This window comes from Populus nigra, chromosome 12 (assembly GCF_951802175.1).
Source record: "Populus nigra chromosome 12, ddPopNigr1.1, whole genome shotgun sequence".
Lineage (NCBI taxonomy): Eukaryota > Viridiplantae > Streptophyta > Magnoliopsida > Malpighiales > Salicaceae > Populus > Populus nigra.
Genome location: NC_084863.1, coordinates 5304876 through 5322653, shown reverse-complemented (window position 1 = coordinate 5322653; position 17778 = coordinate 5304876). Strand labels below are relative to the sequence as shown.

The 17778-nt window shown below is 29.0% G+C and overlaps 1 protein-coding gene across 2 annotated transcripts; it reads right to left on the bottom strand.

The window, feature by feature from the left end:
* Positions 1-810: 810 nt before the first annotated feature.
* Positions 811-3359, bottom strand: LOC133668957 (WUSCHEL-related homeobox 11-like). Of its 2 annotated transcripts, XM_062088968.1 has the most exons (3): positions 2719-3359; positions 1672-1847; positions 811-1101 (listed from the first exon to the last, which is right to left on the bottom strand). In XM_062088968.1, the coding sequence occupies exons 1-3, from the start codon at positions 3287-3289 to the stop codon at positions 1084-1086; spliced, it is 765 nt and encodes a 254-aa protein (XP_061944952.1). In that variant the 5' UTR covers positions 3290-3359; the 3' UTR covers positions 811-1083. The 2 variants fall into 2 exon arrangements, with proteins under 2 accessions (XP_061944952.1, XP_061944951.1); XM_062088967.1 differs by lacking the exon at positions 811-1101 and having other exon boundaries at positions 1458-1847.
* Positions 3360-17778: the final 14419 nt, after the last annotated feature.

The window sequence follows — 17778 nt, the reverse complement described above, 5'->3', positions numbered from 1 at the left end:
GGGAATTTAAAGTCTTAATCATGCGTTGGGCGACGCCTTTGAGATATCTTTTGTAGGAAGTGATCTTAAATATAGCTTGGTCTTGGATTAAGGTACTTGACCGAATTTTTTTTTAACAAGTTGTGTATATGTACTATGCTTTTATATATATATACATATAGTTACACGTCCGTAACTGGTCCACAACTTGAGACTGACTGTGTTAATTAGCTCATACCACTCTTTGAGGCAATGACGAACCATATTGTTAATTAATTAACGAGGCTGGAAATTGCATAAATTGGATGACGATAGGACATGAATCCAAAATCTTTACTTGATTATTGACCAAATCGTCACCACTTTTTCTAATTATACAGTATATATAGGTTTTTTACCATTTAAGCTTATTAACTATAGGAAGTGCTGAATTATAGAAACTATGTTGTAAAAATATATATTTACTTGTACTTCCTATGAATAAAGCTTGTTAGCAGCCATTCTCATTTGCTTCAAGTTGTTAAGTGGCGACAGTTTTTTAACTACATAACCTTAAAGATGCATTTAGACGGCAAGAGGTTTTAGTCCTCGGCGAATTGAAATAATTATTGAAGGGAAGTGATTTTGGATCGAAACTCTGCCCCGTAATCATGGGGTTTAACTTAAAATCTTAAACATCACAAGGGGCTCTGGGACTAGTTTCGACAGTTTTCCTCTTCTTTTTTTTTTTTTTTTTTGGCCAGAAAGGAATAGATAAGCTAGGTGTACTGTTTGCTTCAAGCATAAAAGGTATGCCCATCTTTTTCTAATTTCTAATGACCAAACAAAAGCTGACAAAATGTCTTTCTGCTACACGTTTTCTGTAGTTATATTGAGTTTTGGAAGCTTCCTGTGAAACAACAGAAAAAAAGTTCAAAACAAAAAAATAAGTGAAAAGAAGGCAAATAAAGACATGATGATCAAATGCTAATAGTTTCTTCTCTCTCTCGTTTTTTTTTTCCTTCCCAATCGCCCATCATAGTAAAATATTGTTCCTAATACATCCGCTTAGCAAACCAACATGTAGAGGAAGCTCCCACTTCTTGACGCAGCTTTAATACCGATTTAAGTTGATCTTGAAACCTGTAGCAAGAAGCCCAGTATTTTAATGAGTTCTTTGAGGTATGTTTCATGAAGCATCCAAGAAGAAAAGGAATATATAGGAGAGAGATAGCGTAGGGACTCTCATAACGTAATTTTAAATGCATTAATGGACTGCTAAACCTTGGTTAGAAACCCTAATGGCAACCTTAAACTAATACTTCATTGGAATTGCCAACTGTAAACAGTACTACTCAATCTTATGTAATCTTGAACTGATTAAAGAAAAAATAAAATCGTCCCACCAAGAGAGGAGAGAGTTTTTCATGGAATTCCAAAAATTCTCTCCTGCCTAACTTAAGCAAGAAATGGTAAGTGAGGAATTAACTAAATTTGAACATGAGAAAGTGGTAATAATTAAATGACTAGACTAAAAACTGCTCCACAGCAAGCTTCAAAACGAAAGCAATACAAAGGCAAAGACGAAGGAGAAGAGAGAAGCAGAAGACAGGAAAGAAAGATCAGAAGGATAAAAAGATAATCAGAAGTTCAAATTGACTTCGGAAGCCTCTGAAACACACAAGTGGATAGTTATGCTCCAGAGATGATTACCAGGAAATAGCTTTCACCATGATGCAAGCTCTGCATTAGAAACCCAAATTCATTAGTGGGTACTGGCACTCCAGAAGAATGGACCAACACTACATCTTGACCAAACATTGCTTTCATGTCAAGTGGCCCCCTTGGAACTTCTGTGGGAATCCCGTTGATGAAAACTGTGATGAATCCTGAACAACAGCATAGAGATAGTATTTTTAGAAGAAAATCTAGCTCATCATGCACCAACAGCTTTCATTTGCTCCTAGTAATTAGCTGAGCACATGACGATAGTTGATTTTCTGTCTACCCCTTTTTCCAAATCTTAAAATTGAAAACAAAATCGAGCGAATTGAGAATTGAGAAGGAGGGAGAGGGAAATGGAATAACATTATGTACATTCCAAATACAAGAGGAGTTTAGAAAGAAAATTGAATTTCTGCTATAAGTTCCTTAATCTCAATTCTGAGACGGTGAAATTTCAAAATTTTGTAATCGATCTTAGTGCTTCATGATAAAAAAAACTGAAAAGGACACTGGATAATTTTGAGGCCCTCAAAACTTAAAGATTTCATGTGGAATTTTTCTAGGTACTGTAAGTGAATCAGGAAGGGGGGACCATTGTTTTTCACGGACAAGTACAACGAAACTTTCACAGAGTAAAACATACAGCTACAGTCACATCATTAAAAGCTCCTATCTAGTTTATTCCGTAGCACTCTTGTGCTCTTGATCAAGAACAAAAATTAAAAACCATAATTGAAATCTAAATAGGTTGTAGCAAAAGAAATTTCCACTTCTAAACAACTTTTTGAGGGGATAACAGGAGTACATGTTTCTTGATGAAAAATCACACCCATCTTCACAAAGATGGAAGGAAAAGAAAGGAATTGGCCGCTAGAGCTACTTCGGAGATATGGGGTTAGCTCAGGTTCACGGAGGATGAGGGTTCTGATCATAGAGATAATATTTGGGGCAAAATTGTGGCTTCCATTTTGGGAAAATAAGAAATTGAAAAAAAAAAAAAAGAAGAAAGAAAAAGTGACGCAGCCTTGCACTCACCAGCAGTTTGGTAATGCAAATTAGAAGTCTCCGATGGGTATAAAATTGAAGTTACACCAGAGGTTTGCTCCACTTCTTGAAAGGCCATTTGATTAGAGAAAGAATACAGACTCTCTCCACCATGATCTTCATCAACAACTCCATAAGAAGAGGAGGAACCAACAAGATAAGAAGACGGGGATTGAACAAAAGAAGGAGAATTTGCAAACCCAATAGAAGTGTTACAACCTTTATATTGAATTGCACCACCACTAGCTTGTGCCTGTTGATTATTTGTTTGCTCTCCTGCAACCAGACTAGCCTGCATCTGGCGTTGCCGGCGGCGAGATCTTGATCGTCGGTTTTGAAACCAGTAGAAGACATTTGCATCACCAACAGAACCAAATTTTTCTAAAAGTTTCCTTATTCTCACAGTTTCATCCTTTGGTGGGTTTACCATTCCACTGTTAAAGATGGACTCAAGTATCAATATTTGCTCTGGCTTTGGAGTCCACCGTGACCTCACCGGTTCGCTTCTTTCGGTGGCATGGTTGCTTGGACTATTAGGGTCTTGGCCTTGATTATCTTCCATTACTGTGAAATGAAGAAAAACTAGTTTTTTTTCCCCTTAAAAAAAACTAATAATGTAGGAGCAAAACAAAGTGCACAAACACAAGGTAGAATGCTTAGAGAGGTGAAGCTATATATAGGGATGAAAGGAAAATTACTTTGAGAATTTACATAATCATCCTTGGTTTGACAGCACTCCATTGATTGAATTTACAACTTTACCTAATTTATAAATTGTTATGTTAATCTTGCTCTTGCAAGTCAACCTCCCAACACCTGGCCTGCTTAGTTTATTCAAATATACACACACAGAAACACTAGTCAAAGATTACTCCTGAGTCATGTTAGTAACAAGAATTTAGAAGCTAATTATGAACTAATTAATTGATTAAGCAAGTGTGTGTTACCGAGAGAGATGCAGGGTATTTGATTAATTACATCGTTCGTTCAATATATCACATTACAACATATGAATTAGTGAAGAGCTCAAGTAAAATGTGTCAGAGTTTGATCAATAATCAATATTTGATAGACCATCCTGTTTGACAATTTTGCCACCAACATGCAATGATTAAAAATATGGGTAAAAATTCAAATCCTAGAAAAAGCTCCCCACTTGCATGTTGCTTAATTAACTATATTGTGTATATTTCCCTTCATATATGTACTATTTACATATAATTCTGAATTCTACTATGATAGTTAAAAATAAATTTATTTATCTAATCATATCTTTAATTTAAAATTCTTAAAAGTAATAATTTGACCAGTCAATTTCAAGATTGAATTGATTATACACATCGATAATGATCACATCCATAATTTAATAAAACACTAGTTTAAAATAAAAGATCATATTTGATATTCTTATAAAGTCTTACTCAATAGTTTAACTTTGAAATATTTCAACTTGATTTTTTATTCAAAAATTTAATATTAAAAGCTTGTTTGTTTTTAATATTCTTATGGAGCCTTAACTTTGAAATCTTTTAATCTGATTTTTTATTTAAGACTTTAATATTAAGGGCTTGTTTGTTTTTAATATTCTTATCGAGCCTTAACTTTGAAATTTTTTAACTTGATTTTTTATTAAGACTTCAATATTAAAAGCTTGTTTGTTTTTGTATTTAAAAAGTGTTTTTTTAAAAAAATTAAAATGTTTTATATTTTTTAGCTTTAAATTAATTTTTTTATGTTTTCATCTGATTTTAATGTGTTTGTGTCAAAAATAATTTTAAAAAAATAAAAAAAATATTATTTTGATGTATTTTTTAATGAAAACATATTAAAAAAATTTCTTCCAAACTCTAAACACTCTTTAAATTTTGTTGAAGTTATCCTGATATGACTAAGTTGATTTTAAGGATCAAAGGGATCCAGTTAACTTGAGGGGTTAAAGGCAACAAGAATTACGGTTAGAAAAACAAACTTTAACTTAAAATAAATTCAAGTTGACCTTTCTTTTTAATTTTGAGATGATGATAATTGGATTGATTGGAGCTTTGCGACTTAACGGTCAAATCCGCAATCCTAGTGATAGAATTCATTGGGTTGAATTATTTTTATTTAATTAAACAATAACAAAAAAATAAACTCTTTGAAAATCGAGTATAAACCAAGCACAAACTAAATATTGAGATATTTATTTGAGACTATGATAATTTTATAGAAACCAAATTGAAATAACTTATAAAAATAAATTCAAAATAAAAAATATTAAAGGATTAACTTAATTAAAAAAAGAAAATCCACCTTCTTCATTGTTGATATTAACAGTGAAGATGATGTGTGAACCCAAATCTTTTAGAGTTGCAAGGTAATTTGCAAATAATTAGATTATATATCGCTTACTCTTTATTAGTATTAACTAAAAATCGAGGTTGCATGGGAAAAAACTCTCAAAGGAGTGGTCAAAATGGTAATGTGAAAGGTCGACAGGCAAAGTTGGCTAGGGTTTTCCAGCTTTGGCAAGTGCATGTGCAGGCATGCATGGAAAGTTGAGTCTAGAGAATTGTTTAATGCAGAGATGAGAGAAAGAGTCCAAATAGACGGTCCAGAACCGTGCAATAATTTATTAACAATGACGTATAAGGAAACATGGCTCACTGAGTTCTCTACTCTCCTCTCTTGATCTAATCTTTTTTATATTAAACGAGAGGAAGGAAAGGGGCCATAAGGTTGGCTTATACATCGAGCACTTTTTTACGTGTATCTATATATGTCTACAACTTCTAACACTTCATATTCATATTCTATTACTGCGTTTGCATTGCACGAAAACTGCAGGAACCGACTACTTTTCCTGTTTCAGACGAGGTTCCCTCGTTCCCCTTCGTTTACAAGAATTCTGGTATTTATTTGTACCTGATATTATATCTATAGTAATGGGATTGCAAATTACCAAGGGTTACTAGCTTCTTGTAATTAAAATACAAAGTTTCATGTGTTAGCGGTGTAAAATTGATTATTTATGGTAACTAATGAGCAAATATCGGGTATAACACAAACTATATCAAGATATTTGAGTAATCAAGAGATGATTTATCATCTTAGATATGATGTCATCTCATAAAAATACAAAAACCCACAATCAAGTAAGACACTTTACAAGAAAGCTAATATTAGATTTAGAATTGAGTTTGACACAACGATAACCCGTACCAAGACACCAAAACTTATAAGTAACCGAACCTTCACGCAACACCTATAAAGAGACCTGAACAAAAAATATAGAAGATGCCATGGAGCTTGGTTAATTCTTCGATAAGTCGGAGTAGTTCAATAAAGAACAAAAAAGTATGAACAAAACCTCATACACACAACAATAATTGTTGAAATCAAAGTCTTTCCAAAAAACACCTAAAAAAGCAAAATAACTCAATTTATAATGGGTAAAAATATCCTCAACAATGCTAAAAAATAATAAAAGAATTATAAATAAAAAAGAAAAAGAATCATAAATCCACTAGAAAACTAATACAATTCCTACATAATAGTATATGGACCTTATTGCGATCCTTTTTTGATATGTCCTATTGTCCTAAAATTTTAACCTAATATAGAATAAGAAAAATTTCAATTCGATCTAACAGTCGGATAAAATATTATTCTTATTAGAGTAAAACTATGCATTAGAAAAAATATGTCTCTAACTGTTAAAATTAATTAGCCTATAAAGTTGATGGGTCAGACCCCTCTTGTGCATAAATCAAATTGAATAAGATCTAATTTTTATTTGATCATGTTGTCTCCTTGAAATCCACATTAGCCTTTATATTATGAATAAGATCATTGAATGCATATTTGAGCTTATTTATCCTTGATCTTGTTATTGACTCAATTGAAACTTGCAATAGATTTTTTTGGTATGGTCTTAACTGTATCATCCTATTTATTTTAAAAAGGATTCGTTTATGAATTATCATCTACATCAAGTAAAGAGATGTCAAAAACATTGAAAGTAACACTTACATCATACTTACTTGATAGATCTATTTTATATGTATTATAATTAATTCTTTCAAGGAGTTAGAATGGTTTATCTCCTCTTAATATCAACTTAGATCTTCTTTGTGGAGGAAATCTTTCTTTCCGCATACGCATAAAAAATTAACCCTCTTTTACTCTCTATTAGCTTTGAATACACATTGTTCATTCTTTTCTAGTACCTATGTTTTTTTATTGCCTTCAAGACTAACCCTTTCATCAATAAAAAAGAAAATAGATCAGAAGAAGTGAAAAGATTAAATCCATAGATAATTTTAAAAGGAAAATAATCAGTAGTAGAATGCTCGCTCTTACTATACGAAAATTCAATAAATAATGGACATTTTTTTTTAATTCTTAAAATTCTTTTGAATGATAATTCTTACTAATATAGTTATAAGATCCTATTAACTACTTTAATTTGTCCATCTATTTGCAGATGGCAAGTAGTAAAAAATAATAATTTTGTTTCTAATTTTCCATATAAAACCTTTAAAAATAGTTAAGAAATTTAACATCATGGTTAGACAAAATGCTCTTAGGTTCTTATGGAGTTGAACTATCTCTCTAAAGAATAAATTAGATAAGTTAGTTGTATTATTGGTTTTATGATAAAATATGAAATATGTCATCTTAAAAAACCTATCCACAACTACAAAAATGCAATCCCCATCCCTTTTTGGCCTAGGCAAACCTAACATAAAATCCAAAGATATATCAACTCAAGGTTTCACAGGCACTAGTAAAAGAGTATATAAACTATGAGATAAAACTATAGACTTAACTTGTCTACAAGTTATTCATCTATAAAAATTTCTTTACACATTTCTTTTTATCTTAGGCAAATAAATATGCTTATACAAAACATCTAAAGTCTTAGCAATTCCAAAGTGTCTAATTAATTTGCCCCCATGAGCTTTATGAACTAGAAATTTAAGCATAGAACAATTAGGTATACACAATTTCTTTTCTTTAAATAAATATCCAAGAAATATTTTTTTCATGCAAAATTCATAATTTTTCAGATCAACATATAAACATTGTTTTCGCAAAACAACCAATACATTCTTCAAATGTTTAATATGCTCCTCTAAATTATTGTTATCGATCAAAATATCTTCAAAATGAACCATAAAAAATATCAATAAAATTATGCAAAACATGATTCATTAATCTCATGAAGGTATTAGGTGCATTAGTAAGTAAAAAAGCATAATTAACAACTCATACAAATCATATTTAGTTTTAAAGGTATTTTTTCATTCATCTACCCCTTTCATTGTTATCCAATGATATCCACTTTTCAAATCAATTTTAAAAAATATACAAGACGCATGTAATTCATCTTATATATTATCAAATCTAGGAATTAAGTGTCTATACTTTGCTTAAAGATTATTAATAACATGACAATTAACACATATCCTCTAAGTCTCATATTGTTTTGGTACTAATAACACTAGAACTGCACATGAACTCATGTTTTCTCTTATGTACCCTTTTGTCATCAATTATTCCACTTTCATTTGCAGTTTCTTTATCGTCTAAGGATTACTTCTATATGCTTGACGATTAGATATATAGTGCTCTAAGTACAAGATCAATTTGACACTTAATTCCCTTAATATGTGGCAATCTATTAGGAATCTCATTAGGAAATATGTCTTTAAAATCTTATAATAAAGAAACACAAACATTATAAAGACATTGATAAAGGTCATTAGTGTTAAAATATGTATCCTTATATATAAGTAAAATTATAGGCATGTAAAAAAACAGTCATTCTTAATCTTCTCTTTGCATAAAAATTATAATGTTTCTTTACTTTTGTTCACCATTCCTTTCTTCTTTTTTTTTCTCTTGTCTCTCGTCTAAATCCCTATTAATTCTTATTTTCCTGAATATAACATTCTTCTTTCTTGGCTCATTTTATTTCACTCTTTCTAACTTTCCTCACATTGTTGATCTTTTTCTTCAGCTTTGCTTTCTCTTTCTAATTTCATTTGGTCTTTATACACTTGTTTAGGAGACAATGGTATAAGTGGGAATGTTCCATCGTTATCAAGATATTAAATATTATTAAACCCATCATGCTTGACTTTTCTATCAAATTACCTAAGTCTCCATAATAATAAATGAGCAACATACTGTAAGATCTAATATTGATGGGTGAGGAGAATGGTTGCTGGCCTTATTAGAAGTGCTGATGCTAACTTGTCATACGTGTTTTGGGGCGTCAGGCTCAAAAGTTGGCTCATGTCACCAGGAACAAAACCGTGAAGGTGGTAATGCCCAAAGCAAACAATATATGGCAAGTTGGGCCGGGTTGTTACATTTGGTATCAGAGCCAACCTCACTGGCTATCCGATGGTGTCAACAGGATCGTCGAGCTCCTTAGGGGGGTGGATTGTAAGATCCCACATCAACAGATGAGGAGATTGGGTGCTAGCTTTATTAGTAGTGTTGGTGCTGACTTTTCATACGTGTTTTGGGGCGTCAGACTCAGAAGTGAGCTTGCGTCACCAGGAACAAAACTGTGACAGTGGTAAGGCCCAAAGAGAACAATATATAGCAAGTTGGGCCTGGCTGTCACACATACATAAGCATAACATCACATAAATTATCATCCTTATATGTTCCAACTGAAAAAAAAAACTAAAACCTTTTTAGTAAATTTTACTTTTCCACAATCATTCAACCATTGAAGTTTAAAAAGCTTTCCATGTTTAATAGTGTTTAGATTTAATTTTCTAACATGAGTAGTATTAGCAACATTAGTACAACTCTCATTATTAATAAACATACTATATTCCTTATTATTTATATGGCATCGAGTATGAAATATATTCTGAAAAAAGAAACTAAAACCTTCTTAGTAACTCTTACTTCTCCACAATCATTCAACCATTCAAGTGTATAAGGATTTCCATGTTTAATATTTTTTAGATTCAATTTTCTAACAAGTGTAGTATTAGTAACATTAGTGCAACTCTCGTTATCAATAATCATACTAGCTTCTTGTAAATTAACAAGTTTTACTAGCTTCTTGTAATTAAAATATAAAGTTTTATTTGGTTAGCTGTATAAAATCGATTATGCATGTTTTTATATTGCCTTATAAATCTGATGTGATAGTTTGGCAGAATGTGCCAAATGGTAGTTATTCAATGAAATCAAGAAATATAATCATTGAGAATATATATTATCTTAGTGAGTTTTCTTTCTTCTCCATCTTATGGAAGATTATTGCCCATTAAAAATTGATATTTTTTTTCGCTATTAGTTAAAAATAGATTATGTACAAGAAGATTTCTCGTATATAAAAATGTAATTGGTCATGAAAATATAGTTTGTTCTTTTCATATTGTTGAAATGGAAGTGGTTTGTTATCTTTTTCTACATTGTAGACATATTTAGATTATGTGGAACAAGTTTTTGAATTGGCTAGGTATTCAATGGTATATGTTGGAAAGGATTGGTCATATATTAACCCAGTAGAGTGGTATTGTGAAAGAAAAATTTCAAAGTTAAGCCTTTAATGATCAATTGCCAGATTATGATTCAACCTTTGAATTAATTCTCCACCGTCTTGCTCTATGGTTAAAGACTTTTGAATCTAACTTTATGTATACAAGTTTGGATCTTTTTAAAGGTTTAGAGGGAATTTTAGAATGGACCCATAAGTAGAACTATTTTGTTTAGAACATTTTCATTTGTTTTGCTTCATTCTTTTTAATTTTCATGTCGATAATTTTTTTCTTGTTTTCTAGTTTGCCATCTTTTTAATGGCCCTGGAATCCTAATAATATATCTTCGATTACTATACAAAAAAAACCCAAATATGTAATAAGGGTTTTTTATACAACCAATGCCTTTTCTTCTTGGAACAATCATCATATTCATTTTGTGTATTTTAAATGCAGTTATTAGATCATTTGTTAGTATAATGCTAATTTGCATGGAAATTATGGACAAAATTTCTATCATGGTGAGGCATTCTTGTTAGTAAATATTCATTGTAGTCAATCGATTAGTTACACGTAACATTGATTTTATTCAAGTAAAACACATTTACTATTAATAATTTTTTATTTTTAATATTCATTTATATATTATTAATGAATTTAATTTTTGATTAATGAATCTAGAATAAAGGTAAAATTCATGGGACAAAAATGATTTGCAAATAAAATTATAAAGTTGTTATAATTATGAGATTTCTATTGCTTCAAAGCATTGTTCATAAATTCTCTTAGTCAATGTTTTATTGAGACTGAACTTTAAATAGAGTTGTTAAGACTAATACATATTATATTTCTTACTTTATAAAAGGAAATGGTTGCTCTCATAAGCTGAAGTATAAGAGAGATACTTGAAATAATTCACATGAGAATTCCATTGGAGAGATCACTTATGTTTGTGGAAAGATTCATGTGACAACTATGTAAGTGATCCTTAAACTTGAGATCACTAAGTTATCTTATATAAGGAGTGTTATGCTTTTATTTTAACTACATGTTGTCCTAATCAGTGGTAACTAATGAGCAAATATCAGGTATAACACAAACTATATCAAACAATGTCCAAGAAAGCTAAGATTAGATTTAGGATTGAGCTTGAAACAACGATAACCTATACCGAGACTATAAATAATTGAACCTTCATCCAACGCCTATAATGAGACATTAATAAAAAGCATAGAAGACACCATGAAGCTTATTTAATTCTTTGATAAATCAGAGTGGTTTAATAACGAAGAAAAAAATATGAGCAAAACCTCACACACTCAAAAATAATTTTTGAAATCAAAGTCTTTCCCAAAAGAAAAACATAAAAAAAGTTAAATAACTCAATTTATAATAGGTAAAAATATCCTAAAGAATGCTAAAAAATAATAAAAGAGTTCTAAATAAAAAAAAAAAGAAATCTTAAATCCATTAGGAAACTAATACAATTCTCGCACAGTAGCATATAGACCTCATCACAATGCCTTTTTGATGTCCTATTGCCCTAAAACTTTAACATAATATAGAATAAGAAAAAATTCAACTTGATCTAACAATCGAAAAAAATTTATTCTCATTAGAGTTAAACTGTGTATTAGAAAAAATATAAGCCTTTAACTGCCAAAATTAATTAGATCATGAAGTAGATGGATTAACCCCCTTTTGTGCATGAATCAAATTGGATAAGATCTAATCTTCACTTGTTAATGTTGCCTCCTTGAAATCCGTATTGGCCTAAATATTTTGAATAAGACCATTGAATTTATATTTGAGCTTATTTACTTTTGATCTTATTATTGATCTAATTGGAACTTGCAATGGATTTTTTGGTGTAATCTTGATTGTATCATCTTATTTATCCTAAAAAAAGGTTCATTCATGAATAATCACCTACATCAAATAAAAAGATATTAGAAACATTGAAAATAGCAATAACACCATACTCACTTGGTAGATCCATTTTATAGGCATTATAATTAATTATTTCAAGGAGTTAGAATAATTCATCTATTCTCAACATCAATTTAGATCTCATTTGTTAAGAAAATCTCTCTTTTTGCATATGCAGAAAAAATAAGCATCTTTCACTTTTTATTAGCTTTGAATGCACATTGATCATTCTATTTTTGTATTTGTTGCTTTACTTTTCGAGGAGAGCCTCTAGTACTTGTGCTTTTCTATTGCCATCAAGACTAACCCTTTCATCAATAGGTAAATGAAATAAATCCAAAGAAGTAAAATGATTAAATTCATAGATAATTTCAAAAGGAAAATAATTAGTAGTAGAATACACACTCCTACTATAAGCAAATTCAATAAATGATAGATATATTTTTTTAATTCTTCAAATTCTTTTGAATGATAATTCTTAATAATATAGTTAAGGTCATATTAATTACTTCAATTTTTCCATCTATTTGTTGATGACAAGTAGTAGAAAATAAAAATTTTGTTCCTAATTTTCCCTATAAAACCTTTTAAATGTAACTAAGAAATTTAACATCATGGTCAGATACAATACTCCTAGGTACTCTATAGAGTCGATCTATCTCTCTAAAGAATAAAGTCACTATATTAGTTGCATCTTTGGTTTTATGATAAAATATAAAATATATCATTTTAGAAAACCTATCCATAACTAAAAAATACAATCCCAAGGTTTCTTAGGCACTAGTAAAAGAGTATATAAACTATGAGGTAAAACTATAGACATAGCTTGTCTACAAGTTCTGTATCTATAAAAAATTCTCTTCACATCTCTTTTAATCTTAGGCTAATAAAAGTGTTTATACAAAACATCTAAAGTCTAAGCAATTCCAAAGTGTTCCATTGTTTGTCCCCATAAGCTTTATGAACTAGAAATTTAAGCATAGAACAATTAGGTATACAAAATCTCTTTTCTTTAAATAAATATCCAATAAATATTTTTTTGCATGCAAAAGTCATAACTTTTTAGATCAATATATAGACCTTTTTTTTTACAAAAAAACCAATATATTCTTTAAATGTTTAATATGCTCCTCTAAATTACTGCTATCAATCAAAATATCATCAAAATAAATCATAAAAAACTTACCGATAAAATTATGCAAAACATGTTTCATTAGTCTCATGAAGGTATGAGGTGCATTAATAAGTCAAAAAAGTATAATTAACCATTCATACAAGCCATATTTAGTTTTAAAGGTATTTTTCCATTCATCTCCCATTTTTCATTGTTATTTGATGATATCCACTTTTCAAATCAATTTAAAAACAAACATACAAGACCCATGCAATTCATCTTACATATCATTAAATCTATGAATTAAGTGTCTATAAATATTATTAATAACATGACAATCAACACATATCCTCCAAGTCCCATATTGTTTTTTGGTACTAACAACATTAGAACTGCACATGGACTCATACTTTCTTTTATGTACCTTTTTTTCATCAATTATTCCACTTTCCTTTGAAGATTTTTTTCTCTTCTCATGATTACTTCTGTAGGCTAGACGATTAGATATAGTGCTCCAAGTACAAGATCAATTTGGCACTTAATTCCCTTAATATATGGCAGCCTATTAGGATTCTCATTAGGAAAGATGTCTTTTAAAATCCTATAATAAAAAAAAAATGCAAACATTATGAAAACATTGATAAAGGTCATTAGTGTTAAAATATGTATCCTTATACATAAGTAAAATTATAGGCATGTAAAAAAATTCATTCTTAATCTTACTCCTCTTAATATAGACATGTAAATTATGATACTTGAACTTTAAACAAAATATAAGAATATGAATGTCATACTATGATTATGCATTTGAAAGAGTTTTTTGATATAGCTACTTGGAATGAGAAGCATGAAATATCTAATGAATTGTTCAGATGTAAGATGATAGAAAGTTCCTCAATGAAGACCTAAGTTTTGAAAATCATTAACTATATTGAGAAATTGGTTTAATTAGGCTTTATCATGGACATGATAATGAGTTAAGTGTTGACTTGCTCTTGCAGTCATTATCCCAAAGCATTTTTCAATTTATTATGAACTATCACATGAATAAGTTGGATAATATATTGTTGGAATCACTTAAAATGCTTAAAATTGCTAAAGGAGCATTTAAGAAGTGAACAAATTGTGATGTAAATGAAATTGGAAAGAGAAATACAAGGAACAAAAAAGTTAGGAACTAAAATGGAACATTTGTTAAAACTCATCTCTTAAATGCCTTAAATAGACTTCAAAATCACAAATAATGTCATTGTAAACAGTGTGTGAACAATGAAATCAATTTTAGATAATACAAATTTATGAAAGGGCTGTGTTGTTCATTTGAATCATAAAAAGATCAAATATTTAATATTTTTTTTAATAAATATTATATGTGGTACCATTCTTTAGAAGGAGAAAGCATGAGTAATAAAGTGTAATTATTTTCTTCAATGACACCAAGCCATGGTTCCTGACCCTCATCCCCTAATTAGTTTATAATATATATTAATTTTTGTTTATTTTTAATATTGGTTTTAAAAAAGTAAATTAAATTTGATTAGTTAATATCTTAAATGGTCTAATAACGAACCAAATCAAATTAGGTTTCAAATCAACCAACCAGGTCAATTAAGATTTGATAATTATGGTTGAAATGCTAACAAAGAAATGATACTTTCACTCCATAATTATTAGTAGCACCCCATTAACTATTGTCATTAAAATCTTAAATGACACTATTGAGTTATAATAATATCAAGTGACATTACCATCATCTAAGCACGTAAGTTTTAGCACAATTGGAGTTATCAATGTAAATTTATTTTTTACTAATAAAAGATATATTTTCATTAAGATAAAATATCACAAATTACAAATTCTATTTCAAAAGTACTTATACAAAACCTTAACATGACAATTACAGTTTCCACCTATAATAAATATTTGACAATAACTAATATAGACAACCTTTCAAATGACAACTTGTATTTTTTATGGTCGTTAGCTAGAGCTTACTAACCATTCTATATAAGTGCTTTCTAGAGGAATAAGCTACACTAACATATGAATTCAAATCTAGTTTTTTATAATACAATTAAGTCACATGTCACTATAACTCAATCGAAGAACTAGTTGCAGTATGAAACCCTATTAGAAGAAGAATCCTAGAAAGATACAATAACCAAACTTTAACACAAAAAAAAAACATGACCTTACGTAGAAAACCTTAATAATAGATACAACCAAATGAAACTGAAATTTTTTTTATCATATATATCTAGATATATGTTTCTTTGGACTATGAAAAATATCAAATATAGTAACAACTAGATTTGGGATTATTCAATAAACAAAAATAACATGAAAGGAGAAGAAAGTAGGGCATCATTGGAAGAAAATCATTAGTGGCAACCATGATTGACTTTTCTTAAAAGTTGTGTTTGTAGAGAGAGAGTACATCAACCAAACTTTGATATTACTTATAAACCAGTCATTGTATCCATGTTTATATTGAAGATTGTAATTTTGTAAAACCTCCTTACACAATTCAAATAAGTAATTTTAGTTTTATTAAGATTTTTGTTCATATATAATCTTGAATATGGTACTTGATTGATTTGACACTTATGATAGTATAGAGTCAATTCTTGCTAAAAAATAACATAAATAACCTTTTACAAACTAAATATATTTTTGTATTACTGAATTAACATATACTTCTTCTTCTTCTTTTTTTAGTGTTCTTCTTAAGAGAAATGATTAGAAGATTTTTTTTAAAAAAAATAAAGAGTATCCTTTCCATGTAAGGAATGTGTAAATATAATTGAAAATTTAAAATCAAATTACTTAAAATTAAAACTAATGTTATTTAAAAACTTTATTAATTATAATTTTATATATGAAGATTAATACACAATCATTAATGTTTTAAGATTTAAAGCCTATAAAATGAAACATATGAATTTGAAGGTGCATTTACTTTTCCATGTTTGAAGTCATTGGCTTGTATCATTATTCAATGCCATCCTTGTCCTTTAAAAGTAATGGCATTTGTTTCTTCTACTCATATTATTTCAATATCTTTAATTTTCTAGTATATGTAAGTTTCTTATATTCATGTTATTCCAATATCCTTAATTTACTAGTATGTGTAAGAATACGAAGTTACAAACACAACTGTTTTTAAGTAAAAAATAATTGAAATTGAATTGGTTCTTCTCCCAGTCCGTATCTTTTTTTCTTTTGAATCACATCTAGTTCTTGATATTTATTTACTCATAGAATTATTTTTAAAAAATCACACTTAACAATAAAAACTCAAAAATTCCATTATAAACTTGTTGTGAACATGAGATGATGCACTTATCATAATTGTTCCATAATATAAGATAAAATGTTAATAGATAATGTGATATATAATACTTATTTTCTTAATAAATTAACAAATATCAAAATTACTTTTGGTATCTTCTAATTTCTTGACTTCGTTTTCCATTTTAGGAAAAGTTTTTATAGAAAGGGAGGGAGAGAGATAAGAAAAAAAAACAAGAAGAAGATTCATTTCCAAGAAATGTTTATGTACATGTTAAAAATCCATATTTTTATAGCATCAAGCTCAATGGCCTTGGTGTTTTGTATGTTTAAAAATGTGATGTGGATTCAAGTTTTGTAGCTTATTTATTGTCATCTTGCTATAATTAAATAATGATTTTATCGTTGTTAGGGCCTCTGTTTCACATGTATGTGTCTCCATTGTTTTGGAGGTACTACATATATCTATCTATCGCTCTTTTCATTTATCTTGATACCACCATTTTGTTTACCACAAGTCACTCATTCTACATTCATAAACTTGACATTGGTAATTTTATTCTTTTACGTGACATCATGATTGTTGTCTTCATGAAATAAATGATAGAATTGTATGTTTTCCATTAGAAAATTAGAATTAGGGTAAGGTAATGTTTTAAGAAAATCTTAATTTTAGGTGAACTCTATGTATGCCTTTAACTAACATCATATTTGTTGAATCTTATCCCATTAGATCTTGAAGTAAGTTATTGAAAAAAATTTCACAATTATATTTTATAGCAGTCAAAATACATTCAATATGTTTTTGGATGAGTTTTGTAAGAAGAGTTTTTTTTTTTTTTTTGTATTCCTTTCTTTGAATAATAGCTTAATGATCTAATATATGTTGTTTTTTTTTCTATAATATAACTTCTTTTTTTGTCTTTCTTTTAATATCTATATGAATGTAATGTTAGAAATTAATGGTTTTAGTAAAAACTATAATAAAATAAATTGATAAATAATAATGAATTTTGAAACTATACATCTCTAACTCACTAATGACAATTCAAATTTTGGATAGTATAACTATTTTATAAAGAAGTATGTTGTTGAGCTACTTGACTTATAGTATTATTTTAACATGTTTATAAAGGATGTGATTGCTAAAGCATGCATAAAGGATTTAGCTTTGTTTTATTATTGGTATGTATAAGTAGCATGTGTGTGTGTGTGTGTGTGTGT